At 34.4% G+C, this 19,999-nt stretch overlaps 1 protein-coding gene across 1 annotated transcript in view; it reads left to right on the top strand.

The window, feature by feature from the left end:
• The first annotated feature begins 581 nt into the window (after positions 1 to 581).
• LOC106076448 (uncharacterized) overlaps positions 582 to 19,999 on the top strand; it is a 39,580-nt gene continuing 20,162 nt past the window's right edge. Inside the window, exons 1-9 of the mRNA XM_056008889.1 lie at positions 582 to 647; positions 2,556 to 2,674; positions 4,426 to 4,562; positions 5,411 to 5,558; positions 7,476 to 7,618; positions 11,755 to 11,890; positions 12,716 to 12,811; positions 14,333 to 14,457; positions 16,352 to 16,452. Of these exons, the coding sequence (XP_055864864.1) occupies positions 592 to 647; positions 2,556 to 2,674; positions 4,426 to 4,562; positions 5,411 to 5,558; positions 7,476 to 7,618; positions 11,755 to 11,890; positions 12,716 to 12,811; positions 14,333 to 14,457; positions 16,352 to 16,452 (1,061 nt within the window). The 5' untranslated portion in view covers positions 582 to 591. The remainder of the gene's footprint in view (positions 648 to 2,555; positions 2,675 to 4,425; positions 4,563 to 5,410; positions 5,559 to 7,475; positions 7,619 to 11,754; positions 11,891 to 12,715; positions 12,812 to 14,332; positions 14,458 to 16,351; positions 16,453 to 19,999) is intronic.

Below are 19,999 nucleotides of genomic sequence, written 5' to 3'. Positions count from 1 at the left end.
TTAGAATAAATAAATATTTCCTAAATCTAGTCTATAGATCTAGACCCAAGTGATTTGTCCCCAGTCGGGACCAAAATTTAAATTGCCTTTAATCCCATAAAAATCAATGGACCTTATTCACCAATCGTAAACAAACATTTAGCCACGCGATTCTCTATCTCTTCTATACAAATTACAATCTAATTGTAATACACAATAACTACCACGTGACAGTTTTTTCCGTTGTTGTATCAATATTATCACGTGACTAAATGTCGTTTGTTTATGATTGGTGAATGAGGTCGATTGGTTTAATATTGAAAGTGCATTCGAGATTTATAGATTCTGTGTCACATTCATCATTAAAATAAATCAAAGTATTAAAGTGAAATCATATTTTGGTGCATTCGACTTTTCAAAACAAGTACTGGACTTCATAGCCATCTTCCGATTCACCTTAACTAAGATTGTGTTCATCTTCAACCTTGAAAGAGGAGCTGAAAATGACGTGCCCAGATTCAGGTTTGAACTCATCTCTGTTGTAATTAATATCACCCAACGTAGATTTTTATTCTGTGCTTTGTTCTTGAACTTGCAGGTGAAGACGCGACCATGGGTATGGCACAAAGTAGTTCTTCAACAGACTCCAAGACAAGAGCCAGGGAGTTGTAAGTCTTGGATTTTCTGACAATCTTTCATAGTTTTTTTTTTCTTTTCAATTTGTAATAGTTTCAATTCACAAAATCAATATCTAGAAAACGGAGGGGTGGGGGATGGTAGCAACATTAAAAAAAATACTTTAATAATGTCTTAAAAATTAAATACCTTAAAATTGCCTTATAATTAGGTCTATCGAATAGCTGGCTATATTTTAAAAAAAATTACTATTTTGTGTTCTTAAGTGTAACACCTCTCCTGGTGCTTATTAAAGTGTCTGCTGTATATTAACTAAACAGGTCTTCTCTTCTATTGAAGTATTGCACTTCTGTTGTCGTGGATTTCTAAACTAGAGTAGCACAACAGACATTGAAATTCCTTAATCAACTCAATGGTTAGCAGACGATGTACATTTATTGATATAAAACAATGATACACAATCCAGCCTTAACTCTTTCTCTCCTAACTGACGATGCAAGCGTTTATTCCACCAGAATGTGGTAAATAATTACGGAGAGAAAGAGTTAAAGGCACAGTGAATAATATTTCACAAGTTATTAATCCAAATTATGAAAAGACTGAACTATTACATATGCTCTGGATCTTCTACTTATATGAACACTCCATATACCTCCATCCTCTTTAAGGATTACCTCTTCAACAGACTATCTGACCATGTGGCCAGATCCAACACGAGACTTGCCCGTGGTATTAAACGAGATTACAATTTTCTCGTGAAATATAAAAATGAAGTGTTCTCAGTGGACCTTGACTACCGCATGTCACATCAGCTCTCCAAAAATGCTGTGACATTATGAAGGATTGTTAAATCATTTTTTTAACCAAAAGAAAACAATGAGCAATAAGGGAAAATCCCTAGTAGAATGGATTCGAGAATCGTTCTTACATATGTATACTATATTTCACCCACGACCATCTTTGTATAATTTTTTTTTTCACAGAGGTAATATATTTTTATTCTTATAAGAATCATTATTACACACTTCTATACATGTATACATTAATACAATAAGCCTTTTCTCATTGCCAACAGTTTAAATCATTGTTATTTATACTTTTGCATTGCTGCTACATTTCACATTTTGTTTGGCTTACTAAATCTTATGCCATTAATTTTAGTTCTATTTTGGGTCTAGTCTTTAATAAATAAATGCTCGCATTCTCAACGCAGATATCTAAAGGAGCACAAAAGAAATTTGAACAGAGGTCACTGCGCATGCTATAGCATGGAAGAAGCACTTGACTTTCTCTTTCGTCTGCCCCTTATACTGTTGGACCATGTGGGCACCGCACATGATCTGTCGACCGTTTTTCTCCATTCATGTCTTTTGCCTTGACTAGAATTTTAGTTACAGGTTCGTCCATTCTAGGATTTTGTCTTCCCATCGCTTTCTCTGTCTGCTTCTTCTTTTGCCTGGTACGTTTCCCTGCAGGAAGGTCTTTTCGAGCCCTCGTGATATGTGTATACTTTGAGTTGTTTTTCTTCTTCTTCTTCGTTCTCATTGTTATGTTGGAGCGTTCAGATGACTAGACCAATACATGAGATGAACTGCGCAGTGGTTTCCAAATCAGGGAGCTCTCCGTATAGTTTTCTTTCTATTGGGGTGTTTTGGGGCCAGTGTCTTGTTCGAGCCTCTTTGTAAAGAATGCAATTTTTAAGGACACGGTCAGCCATCTCTGGTGACACTCCACATGGACTGATTCCACTAGTTCAGCATGAGTTGTATTTTCTGACTAGAAAAAAAAAAAAAAAAAGTTAAATTACATTAGTATAATAATTTTTTATTCTCCTTTAAAAAAATTACTCTTTCATGTCATTGGAAATTAATTAATACTAGTATAACGTTTGTTGTGAATATAGACTTAGTCTTGAAACTAAATGTCTCTTTCCATTACAGACGACAAAAGGTTCTGCAAGATCTGGAGGAACGAGTTTTAAGTGCTATCATAGACCATGACACGGTGGACTCTTGCAATAACATCAGATCCACTAGTGAGCTTGGTTACCAAAATACAGGTTCGAATCTCGAAAAGGGCTAAGAAACTTTATTCGAAATTTAACTCGACTTGAGTCTAGCTGTTTCTAGAGATCATTGGCAGACGAGAAACAAGGAACGTCTGCAAATGTGACTTCCCCTTCACCTTAGTCTGTTGGACCGTTGAGGCGCCAGGCAAGATTTGTCGACCGTCTTTTTCCATTCCTCTCTGTCTTTTGGACTTGGCAGGCCCCGTCCATTCGTTTATGTTGTCTTCCCATCGCTTACTCTTTCTGCCTCTTCTTCTTTTTCCTGGTACTGTTCTCTGAAGGAAGGTCTTTGATAGCCCCAGAGACCTTGCATTATAGCAGGCCGTTGTATACCAAATGAGACTATACTTTTTAATAGTAATAATATAGTCTCAATAAGTAACTTATGTTTGTGTGGATTTGTATGCACTTGTGTGAATCTGTGTGAGTTAGTATATGTGTGTGTGTGTGTCACTGCTTATTGTGACATGAATTCATGTACATTGAAATATCTACTGTGCAATAATTGAAGATGCCTTCCTTCACTTTAACGGAGGCACTACTTGTTGTCGCGTATGTCTACCCTAATTAGCACAATACAACACATATTAAAATACAGCAATCAAGTCTCCCAGTAGCAGACGCAACTTTATTAATCATGAATTTAGATACACAATATATTGGCAAATACAGCCATCAAGAAATATAATTTTCATCTCAGAAAATCCATTGTACAATTTCATAACTATATGAAGTACACACCGGCAAAACTTATTACCCTAACTGCATTTAACATCCATACAGCTTCGAAACATGGCGACTTTTTATCTTTACCTATCCCTTAGTCTGTTGGACCGTTGGGGCACCAAGCAACATTTGTCGACCGTCTTTCTCCATTCCTCCCTGTCTTTTGCCCTGTTTAAAACCTCTTTCAATGGCAGGCCTGTCCATTCTTTTATGTTGTCCTCCCATCGCTTTCTCTGTCTGCCTCTTCTTCATTTTCCTGGTACTGTTCCCTAAAGGAAGGTCTTTGCGAGCCCAGTGGATCTTGTAGTATGGCCATATAGTTTAAGCTTGCGTTTCTTTACAATAGTTAGCAGGCCATCATGGGGTCCGATCGCTGCAACAAACCCTGGCCATAAGACATTATTTCACAGACACCAAATCTCGGAATTAAGCTGAAATTTTTCACTATTCTTTCTTTTAGCAGACTACACAAGAATCGATCTCAAAAAAACAAATAGTAAATTAACTATTGGTAATAAATTTCTTTGTTTTGTATCTCAAAAAAAAAGGAAATAAGTAGTACTAACAGAAATGTTTGTAAAATGTTTTACATGTTTCGGATGTTCCTTCAGAGTTGAAGATAGTTTACTTCCTAGTCCAAACCTCCCGCAGGACGACGGGGGATGGGAGCGGGCAGGGTTTGAACCCTCGACCGTCGATAAATCCGAACGACAGTCCAGCGCGCAAACCGCTCGGCCAGGCAACCAGCCAAGTGGTCGTATAAAGTGAATTCGTCCCCTTTCCAAGGGAAAGAAATAGTACTTGACTCTAAGTGGCAGAATAAGCTGAATTTGTTCCTTTTATAGATTGTCGTCTGAGGCTTAATACAAATTTAATTACATGACTGATCCAAACTAATTGATACACTTAATTTTAAGCTTTTTTTTTAAAAAAAAGTTTTGTTGTTGTAGTTTTGCTTGTTTTTCTTTTTAACAAAGCAATGCAAGCTTTCGTGAAATATTTCTTTGATCCCACAGAAATCCCAAACCAACAAGAAACACCTCCACAAAACCTGCAAGAAAATGTCAACATTAAAGACTACAATTTCCCGTATGAAAATCTGATATTCGAAGGCGGCGGAAACAAGGGACTGGCTTACATTGGATGCCTTAGAGTAATTAGACCTTTAATTACATCGTCACACATATCAAATCATTCCGACTGTCACGTAATTTCTCCCCCATTCTATTATCGGATCAAGTTTGAACTCTGCACAATTATTCATTATTTCCTAGGAAAACATGAATCGATACAAAAAAACAATAAAAACTAGCGTTAATCAATTTATCAATAAATATTACAATATTGAGATATATGGCTGTTAGTGTGTATTTTTGTTTTGTTATAAGTTTTGCAGTATTTATATATATATATATATATATATATATATATTTCATGGGCGTAGCCAGGGGGAGTTTCAACCCCCCCTCCTCGAAATGAAATCTGATTAGTGTCTGATTTTTTGCTTTGAATTTGTTTATTTTAGGTGAGATTTTAATACTAAACCGTCACTTTCCCAACCACAGTCAAGGGGGTTTTGAGTTTGAAACCCCCTACCAGGGCGTTTTTGCAGTTAAATCCCACTCTTCTATAAAAAAAAGCAACAAAAAAAAAAATGCAAATGACAATCCCAAATTCCAAGATCACAGCTAAGGAAGATTTTGATTTCAACCCCCCCCCCCCTCCGAAATTTACGTTAAAACCCATCTTTAATATAAGAAAATGAAATTACACACTCAAAATTCTACGAGAGCAGCCAAAGGGCTTTTGAGTTTAACCCCCCACCCCCTATTCAACGGGGTTTGGAGCTAAAAAAATACCTCTTCAATATATGAAAAAAAGCAATTATTTCTATTTTACGTAAAAATTTGAACTTGCGGAAGGGGCTTTGTTTCATTAGAGCATTTCGCGTTGAAAAAATGTCTGAATGTATAAGAACTTATCCAATGTGTAACTTTATAGTGTCTAGAAGAGTTCGGAGTGATGTCACAGATAAAGAGGCTGGCAGGAACCAGTGCAGGGGCAATAACTGCAACATTTCTCGCCCTTGGCTATGAATCCCAGGAAGTCAAAATGTTATTTCATCAAAACATGAAAGACCTCTTGTTTGGTAATGTAGTCGTTTAAAATTGTAATGTCTTTTTTTTACCAATTGTAATGTAACATACTAGTAGCGTTACTAGAGGGTGCGGGTGACACCCACCCTAGTGACGCCACTGTAACATACATCACAGAAACCTTAAAACAGAACTTCATCGTTCAAGGTACTCGTCATCGCTGTAAGTCCATACCTTCACTGCTCCACCTACACGAAATTTAACTCTTTCTCTCCGTAATTATTTTTCCACGTTTCGGAAGGATTTCTTCATTTGGCTCATTACAATTTCACTACCCTGTTATGATTGGGCTTCAATAGCTTTGTTGTTGGTCATCAGAAAATGTTTTAGTTGGTATAGAGTTAAAGGGGAATACATGTTCTTTTTGTATAATTCAAAGTCAAGTTTAAAAAAGTAAACATTAATTTAATTTTATGAGGTCAAAATCAACGATGGTATCGTCGATCAGGAGAGAAAGAGTTAAGATCTGTAGGTTACAGGGTAAAGTTGCACATTCTACAATTGAGCCAAAGACATGGTATTATTTTTAAAAATATTTTTGGATTTTTGAATTTCGGTATTTTTAGGACATCCTTACTCTTTTTTTTTTTTTTGCAAACATAAAAAAAAAATGTTTTGAAAACAGTGTAAACTTTTTTGTCTGGTCGGTGGGTCAGACTCGCTGCAAGAGGCCGCGTATAGATCTACTAAGACCCCCGCGCATTTTTCTTTTCTATACCAGGCTCAACCACGCGGGACGCGGCATTTATTATGTAACGGCCCCTTGAGGAACAGCGCCTGGATTGTGACAAGGTTGTGGGAGCTTTTTTACAACTCCGCGCAGTGCTATGAGGATGCTCTCGCACCCCCTTAGGCACCCCCACGGGAGTCTTGTTGTGCTACCCTTTAGCCTAATCGTTTCCTCCTACGATCGTTTCCACCCGGGCGCCACTATGAGGCAGGGTAGCATGCCCGGGTTAAAGTTTGGATACATATATTATAATTATGTTCTATCTATCAAATTATAATATGAGTAAGTAACGTCGTAGTGATATCTTAACGCAGTAAAGTTCCTCTTTCAGACCTTGGGATCTATAGGGCAGATGATGTTAAGGTGATCCGTTTCTTTGGCCAACGGTTAACAAGCAGCGTGTCCTGTGGCCAACACCAACCGACTTTACTATTTACTCTGACTGAAGCCAGGTACCCATTAGAGTTGGGTGGACTCAGGGGCACCCTAAGAATCCCAAAACTCGACATGAAGTCTACAGCGAGATTCGAAACCAGGACTCCAGGTTCGGAAGCCATCGCGCCCCCCAAATTAAAATAATAGTCTGCATTATTGAATTGCGCTAATTATGCAAAGCTAAACTGGGATTGAAAGTCGGTTTTTGAGAAAGAATGTAAACTTCTCCAGCGAAGTCGAATATATTTATACCTCTCGTTTCCTAGGAGCTCAAAGATGTCTGTTAAATTCAACCCTCGCTTTAAAAAGATCATTACCGAATTTCGAAAATAATTTTATGTCATTCAATGATTTTATAAAGTTGTTTCAGACTGTTACATTTTAATATTGGGAAGCGTGGTCGAGAGGCTAAGTGCGCTTGAACTTGGCTTGTCTTAGCTACCTAGAAGGGGGCTCGAGGTTCGACACCCGACTCGGGCAGAGTTGCGTTTACTGAGCGCCTAAAGGCAGCACGGAAAACTAACTCCTAGATACCCCCTCCCCCCCACCGGTCCACAAATGAGATTGACCCAAAGCGCTCTAAGCATGAAAGTAGCGCTATATAAAAGCTATAATAATAATTTTATTCTATTGACAATGTACTTATCTTAAAAATCTCTTATAAAAAATATACAAATATCTTATTTAATCCGCCATATTTATAATTCTAGGCATGTTATATATGAATGTGATCATCGATTTGCAGATAATTCATGGGGCTATCTTAGCCTGATTCCTAATTTAATACGGTCGTTCGGTTGGAACCCTGGCACCGTCATCTACCAATGGTTTGGAGACAAGATCAAAATGAAATCAGCTGACAGCAATCCGGATATGACGTTTAAAGACGTACGAACTATAAGATGCTTATAAAGTCAAACTTTGCCTGTGTGTCTGTCTGTTGTAATGACATGTCAATCATATCTTCTTTGAATGCCCAGATTTAACTCTATTGCTCCGTAATTATTTTTCGTGTTTAGAAGGAATGATTCATTTTTTACCATTTGTATTTCACTAACTTGTTAGGGTTAAACTTCAATAATATTAATCAGAAAATGTTATAATTGATATAGATGCATGCCAATTTTATTTAACACCAATTAAAGTTTATGAACCCAAAAAAGTTAAGTTTATTTAATGGGGTCACATCAACGCTGATATCGTCGATCAGGAAAGAAAGAATTAATAGTTCTTTGAATCTAGTAACCAGCATAGCCAACACTCACTATGGTAGTAGGAACCAGCTTTAAAAAAGTGAACAGCTTTTCTGCTTTGCCCTGGCACAGGATAAAGGCGCGGTGGCTGAGCGGTAAAGCGCTTGACTCCCGAACCGAAGGTCCCCGGTTCGAATCCCGGTGAAGACTGGGATTTTCATTTCGGGATCTTTGGGCGCCTCTGAGTCCACCATGCTCTAAAATGGGTACCTGACATTAGTTGGGGGGAAAAGTTGGTGGTTGTGCTGGCCACATGACACCCTCGTTAACCGTAGGCCATAGAAACAGGTGACCTTTACATCATCTGGCCTATAGACCACAAGGTCTGAAAGGGGAACTTTACTTTTTTTACTGGCAATGGCTGCAAAAGAGCCCAGCAGAAAAAATGTTAAGAAAACCTGTTTAAATGACCCAATTTAATTTCCCTTTTGTGACTATTACACAGCAACACGACATAACCAGCACTCTGTGTTGCTTTAACGGCTTAGAAGAGAAAAAGTTGGCAACAAGTAGAAAATACAAACACTAATGACTATGATCTTCTTTGAGTTCAGTGAATTAGTTTTAGTCAATTAGATTTAGTGAATTAGTCTAAGTGAATTAGTCTAAGCGAATTAATCTATTAAATTATTAATTACACTATTTTAGTGAATATAAAATAGTATTTAGTGAGTAAGTTTTAGTGAACTAGTCTTAGTGATTTAATCATAGTGATTTAGTTTCAGTGATTTAGTCTTGGTGAATTAGTTTTAGTAAATTCGTCTTTAGTTAATAAGTCTTAGTTCTATGGACTTAGTTTTAGTAAATTATTTTAGTGAGTAAATCTTAGTTAATTACTTTTAGTGAGTAAGTTTGAGTGAATTAGTCTTAGTGAATTATTCTTAGTAAATTATTTTTAGTAAGTAAGACTTGGTTAGTTTTAATTAGTTAGTTAGTTTTAGTGAATTAGTTTTAGTAAACTAGTTTTAGTAAACTAGTTTTAGTGAATTAGTTTTAGTGAATTAGTTTTAGTGAATTAGTTTTAGTTTCTGTCACCACCTCAAAGTTGGTGCCATAGAGTAGAAACCCTAATTCTGTATTGTGTATGTTAATTCCATATTGTGAATCTTATTCACAACCCATGTTGCACTAAGGTGAACACTTTTGACCTTAGGTGAACCAGAGAGTTAAAGGCAGTCAGTCCACATAGAGATCTTGTAGCAAGCACTTGTATTGTGTCACTTAAGATATAAGCAGTAGAGTTAGATGTTTAAAGTAGTTGGTTATAGAATAAGTACTAAGTTGTGATATTCGTATATTACTGTTGGATTAATACTGACCACTCCTGGGTCGAATTGTATGGTGTATTCATTATGTGGTGTTATATTAAACTTATTGTGTCTGCTACACCCAGCGTCATTCCATTATTCTGTGATTTGTAACAAGAACCCAATGTCACTACCACGCCTACATTGATAACCACAGCCACATGCATACTATATAAAATCAAACAGTGACATTTAATGGTGTCAGAAGTAACTCTAAAAAATATTTGTTTACACAAATCATGACGCCACTCAACGAGCAAGAAAGCTAAAACCTGATTATTATAGACTCTACTATTTTTCTCATTTGGTCGTTCAGCGACACATTCAACATTATAGAGATGACCTAGATCTACATTTATTGAGACCAGCACACAATTTTTCAAGTGAGATTCACGTGATCCAAGAGTGACATTATTCATTATTATTATCTTCAGCTAGTCTAACACTCTAACTCTAACAGAAAACAGAGCTGAAATTGAAAGTTAACTGTGCCTACTATTTTAACTTGTACTTCAAGATTGAACTTTACATGAATTGCAACTAATCCAGAATTTATTAAATTTTTTGACTACACACTTGTATCTAGAGCCACTACTACATGTCATGTTGACCTGCCATGACACAGTTACCATTAGCAAGCTATTTTTTTCATCTGTGATGAAATGAACAATTTGAACTGTTCCTGTCTGAGCTGTATTTTCAACTTTTCCAGTTGACTACTGTCCTAAGTGTCATTTATCTGGAAGCCTGATTTATGTGGTTGTATTTTTTTCGTACACCAGTTGAGATAGCTTTAGGAGCACAGCATTGTTCAAAGTTACTTTAACATCCTAAGCGAAAGAGATCAAACATGATATGCTGAGACAACCTGATCTTACAACCTGTGTGGGTGAAACTAGACAACCGTGATACTACAACCGATGTGGGTGAAAATCTAGTACTACAAGTCATTCAAGTCATCGTTTGAAGACAGCTGATATATGGTCAGTCGAAGTAGCTGACATATTCAAGAATCATCTACATCGAGTGCTCGTCATAATTCTAATGACACACTCCTATTGTCGCTGTCTAACAGCACATTTAATAAGAGAGCGCTCTCACTCTTAGACCTCTCTTGTCGTCACTACTTATGGTCATTTTTAGTTATTTATATTTGTTTCAGCAACTGTATGAAAATGGATTACCTGTCAAACATCTGAAGTATTTATTGGATTATTTATGAACTGTACCATTGTGCTGTGGATTTAGCAAGTGAATTACTTATGAACTGTACCGTTGTACTGTGGATTTAACAAGTGGATTACTTATGAACTGTACTATTCTACTGTGGATTTAACAAGTGGATTACTTATGAACTGTAACATTGTACTGTGGATTTAACAAGTGGATTACTTATGAAATGTAACATTGTACTGTGGATTTAACAAGTGGATTACTTATGAACTGTAACATTGTGCTGTGGATTTAACAAGTGGATTACTTATGAACTGTACCGTTGTGCTGCGGATTTAGCAAGTGGATTACTTATGAACTGTACTGTGGACATAATTTATGTGGAGCATCACCGGAACTTTATGTACAAGTCAAGCATCAAGTGAATATTTAAGGGAAGTAACTTTAATTACCCTTAGTATTAATGAATATTGATTAGTTCTCTTTGAACTACACCACAATTTTTTTCATTGTCTACATTTGTATTTATATATATACATTTGACTTTAGGGACTAAATTTAATTATCTATTGAGTCTGAGCATTTATATTTTTTTTCAAGTAAGCATCCAGGTATTGGTAGGGACTCTTTAGATAAAGTAAATACTTGATCGTATAGCTGTATTAGTTAAGTTTGTATTTGTCAAGTATCTATCATATTGTTAAACTCTTGTATTGATATCGTCTTGTTTACATTTGTTGAATTTTCTTTTGCGTCATTGTTATTTCTCATTATAATTCTTTTGTCTACTATTTCTACTATCTTGTAATGTCTCTTTAAAGCTGGTGCCATAGAGTAGAAACCCTAATTCTGTATTGTGTATGTTAATTCCATATTGTGAATCTTATTCACAACCCATGTTGCACTAAGGTGAACACTTTTGACCTTAGGTGAACCAGAGAGTTAAAGGCAGTCAGTCCACATAGAGATCTTGTAGCAAGCACTTGTATTGTGTCACTTAAGATATAAGCAGTAGAGTTAGATGTTTAAAGTAGTTGGTTATAGAATAAGTACTAAGTTGTGATAGTCGTATATTACTGTTGGATTAATACTGACCACTCCTGGGTCGAATTGTATGGTGTATTCATTATGTGGTGTTATATTAAACTTATTGTGTCTGCTACACCCAGCGTCATTCCATTATTCTGTGATTTGTAACAAGAACCCAATGTCACTACCACGCCTACATTGATAACCACAGCCACATTCATAACATATAAAATAAACCAGTGACAGTTTCTTTACCCTACAGCTGTACAAAGAGAGAGGTATTGAGCTGTGCATAGTCGTCACCAATGTCAACAGAAGGAGGGAAGAGTACTGCCATGTCAAAACCACACCTGACATGCCCATCAGAAAAGCTCTTAGAATGACTATCGGAATACCTGGTAAACATATTATTAGATCACGGGGATGGGGGTTGGCGTGGTGGCTAGCTGATAAGGCGCTCTACTTCTAAACCTAGGGCTATCGAGTTCGTATCCCGATGAAGGGTGGGATTTGAAATTCGGGGTTTTAAGGATGTCTCTAGTTCTGACCATATGGGCACCTGAGATTAAAATAAAATCTTTACAGTTGCAGGGGTGAACGACTGTATAGAAAACGCGTATAAGACACCGTGCAGGGTTTCCTTTTTGTATATATATATTGTACCTGACTTAATTGGGAACAAGAAACTTTGGTTGGTCGTTGTGATAGCAACATGACACCCTCGTTAATCGTGTGCCACAGAAATAGATAACCTTACATTATCATATATCACAGGGTGTGATTTTTTTTGGTCAAACTTTATAATCTTATATGTGCCATAGTACTAGAACATAAATGATTGTGGACATTTTTCTTTAAAAACAATTTTCCCAAAATGGGTCACGTTACATTATATTTTTAGTTAATTAGACAAAACATCTTTAAAAAAAGGAAACCTTTTTTTTTAGTGTAAATGTAGTAGTTAGTATGACATAACTTATCTAAATTAGCAATACATTTGTAAAAAAAAATATTTTTTTGACAAAAAATCTATAATTATTTGCGTAAATGATTTTAAAATATGGTAAAGAGTTATCTCCCCTACTAATGACACTCCAGTGTTTGTTACTATAAATAGTGAATAGTTGTAAAAATTAATAAAAAAAAATAGACGCAGCTTCATTTTAATACTTTTGTGACCAAAAAGCTAAAATGTATTAAAGTGCTACTTTTTCTTTGTGAAGGTATTTTTAGTGCTATATTCCATGGCGATCACGGCCAGACGGACACCTATGTGGATGGAGGTGTGCTGTGCAATTACCCAATTCACGCTTTTGATGGTAGGTGTCTGTGAGTGAATAGTTTCAAACTGGAAATCCTCTTAGAGTAGTGTATATATTTATATTATCTTCATTATCTAAGATGGGATTTGTGTATTACACCTAACAAAACATCATAACTATTGAAAGCGGAATGTACGCTGAAATCTGTTTTTTTTTGTTGTTGTTTGTTTTTTTTATTAGTAAAAGCATACAATTAAAATAGTTACAATTTCAAATAAATTAATTACAGCATTTTTTTTATTTCTAGATTTCACATTACATATGTCTTACATGAATTATCACAATGGTTAATTTAAACTGTAAAAATATTGTGCCATCTGTTTCACTTCATTGTTTGATGTAAAACTGTCTGCCCATTTATAAAGAAGCATTAGTTACAGTAACATAAAGAGTTTTTGTGTGTTTTTACTTTGGTGGTCCACGTCTTGAATCTCCATTTTATATTGTCCCTTGATTCTCCATCTGAGCCAGATATGTTCATTTTTTTAAATTTGGATAAAGTTAAATTAATAGTTAATTAACCTAACATGAGGTTTAAAATTTAAATAGGAAGGGAAAAAACAAAGATATTAATTTTTTTTCAATTATGTATACTCTCCCCTTTTTGTTTGTTTGTTATGTTTTACATGTTTCGGATGTTCCTTCAGAGTTGAAGATAATTACTTCCTAGTCCAAACCTCCCGGGACGACGGGGGATGGGAGCGGGCAGGGTTTGAACCCGGGACCACCAATAAATCTGAACGTCAGTCGAGCGTGCAAATCGCACGACCAGGCAGCCATCTCTTAACAATGTCTTTTGACACCACTTCAGAATTTAAGATTGTTACTTTCTAGCACTCACCTCCTGCAAGACGTGACTGAGAAAAGTGTCACTTACATTACCATTATCTAGTGGCCGAGTGGTTAAGCGCCTGGCTTCCGAACCTGAAGGTCCTGGGTTCGAATCTCAGTGAATATTTCGGGATTTTTAGGTCGTTTTAGTCCACCCAACTCTTATGGGTACCTGACTTTAGTTGGGGAAAGTAAAGGCGGTTGGTCGTTATGCTGGCCACATGACACCCTGCTCGTTAACAGTTGGCCAAAGAAACAGAGGACCTTAACATCTTCTGCGTGGTCTGAATAAGACCTAGATCTCTAGTATTTTGGAATGTCTAGATTTAGTCTAGAATTCACAGCCTGACTTATTAAAAACTAATGGAATAATTAAGTAGTAGGCCACCAAGTGTATAAATATTTCTCAATAAAATAAGCAAAGTGTTCCTCTAGTTACTCAGAATGTGTGAAGCGTTTTGTTAAGGAAAAATAGAATCACTGATCTAGATACTTGGTCTTTTACTGCGTTGCTGGTGGGGTTGTCCAATCGGAAGGTCCATGGTTCCTGCAATAGTCAGGACTTCCCTTATTTTATTTTATTTAATTCAACATTTTCACTTATATAAATGATTCTAGTACTGCCAAGAATAAATGTAATATGTACACATTAATTAATTTAAGAAATCAACTTTTTTGTTTATTTAGGATGGTACCTTTCCATGTTTCCTGAAGACTCCTTTCTTCAACAAATTACATCCCTTGATAACATAGCTGACATTATGTTGAAACGTTTTGATAAAGTCAATGACAAGAGCCTAGGATTTCTTCTGGTACGTAACAACTGCCAATGTTGACCTTTGACCTATCCCTTAGTCTGTTGGAACGTAGGGGCACCATGCAAGATCTGTCGACCGCCTTTCTGCTTTCCTCTCTGTCTTTTGTTAGAACCTCTTTCAGTGGCAGGCCCTTCCATTCTTTTATGTTGTCCTCCAATCGCCTCTTTTTCTTTTTTTTTTTCTGGTACTGTTCCAATTTAAAATAGAGCACAACTACTTCAGGTTTTTTATTCTTTACATTTGATGAAATATAACAAATAACATTAACTTAAATAACATTTAACCACGAACAGTTACATTTCAGACTAATATTTACCTTGAAGTGCGAATGTTTAGAGGAGTTATAAACATTTAAAAGTCTTAATTGTAGGACAAATTAGTATAAGTGCTCCTTTTTCCCCTAGTGTTATTAGAGCATGGAATGGGTTGCCTGATCTAGCTAGAAAACCAGTGACTTGGCAGAATTTAAGTCATGGGTTAATATGCATTACTAGATGCATGACTTGTTAGACGTAATCATTTTCTTTTTTGAAGTAACGTCTGTATTATACAAGAAAAGATTTTAAAACACAATTAGCACTGTGCCCGTTCATTTATCTTATCTTATAAGTTACAGACGTTTCACGAAAAAGGTAAATAATTACATTCTACGCTTATCCTTGTGTTATTAATAAGAGACTTGAACCCTACTTGATCTATTTTTTTTTAAATTAACGTGTTTATATAAGATAAGATTAATCATTGGTTTTCCTTTCAGATTTAGGCACTGATTCCATGCTCTAATAGCTCTAAGAACAAAAAGCACTTATAAGAATTTGTCTTAGCATATGAAATCGTTAATTTTGATTTAACTGGATCAATTTTCGTCTGTTTTAGTTTCTTTATGCTTTTAAGTTTTTGAGTGGTCCTCAAACCAGAGGAAGTATATTTTAATAGTGGTCTAACCAAGGATTTATCTTAAAATACTTATATTTAAAATAAATACTTAAAATATTTATCTTAAAATACTTTTGCTTAGGGCACAGTGGCTAAGTGGTAAAGCACTTGGCTTCCGAACTAAAGGTTCTGGGTTTGAATCTCGGTGCAGTCTGAGATTTTTAATTTCGGAATTTTATGGACGCCCCTGAGTAACTGCTGTTAGTCGGGGAAAGTGAAAGCGATTGGTCGTTGTGCAGGCCCCATAACCTTTACATCAACTGTTCCATAGCTCGCAAGGTCTGAAGGGGAGTACTTCCAAGTTTGCATTTAGGCCGACATTTTAACAAAATTGTCCCCATAATGAATTCTTTTTAAATCTTACAATGAGCGCAACTTTCACTTCTACATGCGCGATTGGTGTTAAAAAAAATATTTTCTTATTATGTTTTCTATTTAAAGCATAAACGTGGTGTAACCAAATTGTTTAAAAAGTATTAATAGTGAAATTGAAAAGAATTTATATACCCTGTATATATATATATATCTGTATATCTCATGTATATTTATATCTATATCTATCTATCTATCAATCTTTCTATCTATCTGTCTATATATACCCTGTATATATATATCTGTATATCTGATGTATATTTATATCTATCTATCTATCTATCTATCTATCTACCCCTTTTCAGTTGGCCCACTTTCTCTCTCTCTCTCTCTCTCTCTCTGTATATATCTATATATTTGTGAAATTTAAAAATGAAAGGAACATTAAATAACACTACCTAATTATCTACAACAAAAAAATAATAAATAAATAAAAATTAAGAATTCTTACAAATAATAAAATAAAATAAAAACTACACTTAATTCTTAATTTTTTTTTAAATATTAAAAGACGACGCATCACTGATTCATTTTTTTGTCACATACTGTGCCGGCCAAATAATTGCCCTTGTTTTCCCAGTATAGCGACGACGAGGAGGAGTTGCTGCGTGATTGCTTGGAAGAAAGACTGGGACCACCTAACTCACCTTCAGAACCGTCTCCTCCAACTAAACTGCTCAGGTGAGTTCATAAGTCGTGAATCACAAGTAGATTTTAGGTGCTTCATTAGAGGCTCTCCTGACGTCCAATGATGTATAGTCTAGACTACTCTACACTCTAGACAAACATTTACCTTCTTCGGGTTAATAGATAGGCAAATCGGTTGTTGTTTAGTTAATAGATAGGCAAATCTGTTGTTGTTTAGTTAATAGATAGGCAAATCTGTTGTAGTTTAGTTAGATAGGCAAATCTGTTGTAGTTTAGTTAATAGATAGGCAAATCTGTTGTAGTTTAGTTAATAGATAGGCAAATCTGTTGTAGTTTAGTTAATAGATAGTCAAATCTGTTGTAGTTTAGTTAATAGATAGGAAAATCTGTTGTAGTTTAGTTAATAGATAGGCAAATCTGTTGTAGTTTAGTTAATAGATAGTCAAATCTGTTGTAGTTTAGTTAATAGATAGGCAAATCTGTTGTAGTTTAGTTAATAGATAGGAAAATCTGTTGTAGTTTAGTTAATAAATAGGCAAATCTGTTGTAGTTTAGTTAATAGATAGGCAAATCTGTTGTAGTTTAGTTAATAGATAGGAAAATCTGTTGTAGTTTAGTTAATAGATAGGCAAATCTGTTGTAGTTTAGTTAATAGATAGGAAAATCTGTTGTAGTTTAGTTAATAGATAGTCAAATCTGTTGTAGTTTACTTAATAGATAGGCAAATATGTTGTAGTTTAGTTAATAGATAGGCAAATCTGTTGTAGTTTAGTTAGATAGAGAAATCTGTTGTAGTTTAGTTAATAGATAGGCAAATCTGTTGTAGTTTAGTTAGATAGAGAAATCTGTTGTAGTTTAGTTAATAGATAGACAAATCTGTTGTAGTTTAGTTAGATAGACAAATCTGTTGTAGTTTAGTTAATAGATAGACAAATCTGTTGTAGTTTAGTTAGATAGAGAAATCTGTTGTAGTTTAGTTAATAGATAGACAAATCTGTTGTAGTTTAGTTAGATAGACAAATCTGTTGTAGTTTAGTTAATAGATAGGCAAATCTGTTGTAGTTTAGTTAGATAGAGAAATCTGTTGTAGTTTAGTTAATAGATAGACAAATCTGTTGTAGTTTAGTTAGATAGAGAAATCTGTTGTAGTTTAGTTAGATAGACAAATCTGTTGTAGTTTACTTAATAGATAGACAAATCTGTTGTAGTTTAGTTAATAGATAGTCAAATCTGTTGTAGTTTACTTAATAGATAGACAAATCTGTTGTAGTTTAGTTAATAGATAGACAAATCTGTTGTAGTTTAGTTAGATAGAGAAATCTGTTGTAGTTTAGTTAATAGATAGACAAATCTGTTGTAGTTTAGTTAGATAGAGAAATCTGTTGTAGTTTAGTTAATAGATAGACAAATCTGTTGTAGTTTAGTTAGATAGACAAATCTTTGCTAGTTTAGTTAGATAGACAAATCTGTTGTTGTTTAGTTAATAGATAGACAAATCTGTTGTAGTTTAGTTAATAGATAGACAAATCTGTTGTAGTTTAGTTAATAGATAGACAAATCTGTTGTAGTTTAGTTAATAGATAGACAAATCTGTTGTAGTTTAGTTAGATAGACAAATCTGTTGTAGTTTAGTTAGATAGACAAATCTGTTGTTGTTTAGTTAATAGATAGACAAATCTGTTGTAGTTTAGTTAATAGATAGACAAATCTGTTGTAGTTTAGTTAATAGATAGACAAATCTGTTGTTGTTTAGTTAATAGATAGGCAAATCTGTTGTTGTTTAGTTAATAGATAGGCAAATCTGTTGTTGTTTAGTTAATAGATAGGCAAATCTGTTGTTGTTTAGTTAATAGATAGGCAAATCTGTTGTAGTTTAGTTAATAGATAGGCAAATCTGTTGTTGTTTAGTTAATAGATAGACAAATCTGTTGTAGTTTAGTTAATAGATAGACAAATCTGTTGTAGTTTAGTTAATAGATAGGCAAATCTGTTGTTGTTTAGTTAATAGATAGACAAATCTGTTGTAGTTTAGTTAATAGATAGACAAATCTGTTGTAGTTTAGTTAATAGATAGACAAATCTGTTGTTGTTTAGTTAATAGATAGACAAATCTGTTGTTGTTTAGTTAATAGATAGACAAATCTGTTGTTGTTTAGTTAATAGATAGACAAATCTGTTGTTGTTTAGTTAATAGATAGACAAATCTGTTGTAGTTTAGTTAATAGATAGACAAATCTGTTGTAGTTTAGTTAATAGATAGGCAAATCTGTTGTAGTTTAGTTAATAGATAGACAAATCTGTTGTAGTTTAGTTAATAGATAGACAAATCTGTTGTAGTTTAGTTAATAGATAGGCAAATCTGTTGTAGTTTAGTTAATAGATAGGCAAATCTGTTGTAGTTTAGTTAATAGATAGGCAAATCTGTTGTAGTTTAGTTAATAGATAGGCAAATCTGTTGTAGTTTAGTTAATAGATAGGCAAATCTGTTGTAGTTTAGTTAATAGATAGGCAAATCTGTTGTAGTTTAGTTAATAGATAGGCAAATCTGTTGTAGTTTAGTTAATAGATAGGCAAATCTGTTGTAGTTTAGTTAATAGATAGGCAAATCTGTTGTAGTTTAGTTAATAGATAGGCAAATCTGTTGTAGTTTAGTTAATAGATAGGCAAATCTGTTGTAGTTTAGTTAATAGATAGACAAATCTGTTGTTGTTTAGTTAATAGATAGACAAATCTGTTGTAGTTTAGTTAATAGATAGACAAATCTGTTGTAGTTTAGTTAATAGATAGACAAATCTGTTGTAGTTTAGTTAATAGATAGACAAATCTGTTGTAGTTTAGTTAATAGATAGACAAATCTGTTGTAGTTTAGTTAATAGATAGTCAAATCTGTTGTAGTTTAGTTAATAGATAGTCAAATCTGTTGTAGTTTAGTTAATAGATAGTCAAATCTGTTGTAGTTTAGTTAATAGATAGGCAAATCTGTTGTAGTTTAGTTAATAGATAGACAAATCTGTTGTAGTTTAGTTAATAGATAGACAAATCTGTTGTAGTTTAGTTAATAGATAGACAAATCTGTTGTAGTTTAGTTAATAGATAGTCAAATCTGTTGTAGTTTAGTTAATAGATAGGCAAATCTGTTGTTGTTTAGTTAATAGATAGACAAATCTGTTGTAGTTTAGTTAATAGATAGTCAAATCTGTTGTAGTTTAGTTAATAGATAGTCAAATCTGTTGTAGTTTAGTTAATAGATAGTCAAATCTGTTGTAGTTTAGTTAATAGATAGACAAATCTGTTGTAGTTTAGTTAGATAGAGAAATCTGTTGTAGTTTAGTTAATAGATAGACAAATCTGTTGTAGTTTAGTTAGATAGAGAAATCTGTTGTAGTTTAGTTAATAGATAGTCAAATCTGTTGTAGTTTACATCCCGCGAGACGATCTTTTCCCTTGCTCTCATGTGACTAATGAGGCCAATCCTTGATGCAGACACAGGCTGGGCATCTGTAATCACCTGGCGTTGAAGCTTTTTTACATTTCTAATTCTGTAACCCAGGACCCTTATTTTACGTTAACTGGATCTATC

Source organism: Biomphalaria glabrata, chromosome 13 (assembly GCF_947242115.1).
Source record: "Biomphalaria glabrata chromosome 13, xgBioGlab47.1, whole genome shotgun sequence".
In the NCBI taxonomy this organism is placed as follows: Eukaryota; Metazoa; Mollusca; class Gastropoda; family Planorbidae; genus Biomphalaria; species Biomphalaria glabrata.
Note: the sequence above shows the minus strand (reverse complement) of the source record. Positions and strands in the feature narration are given on the sequence as shown.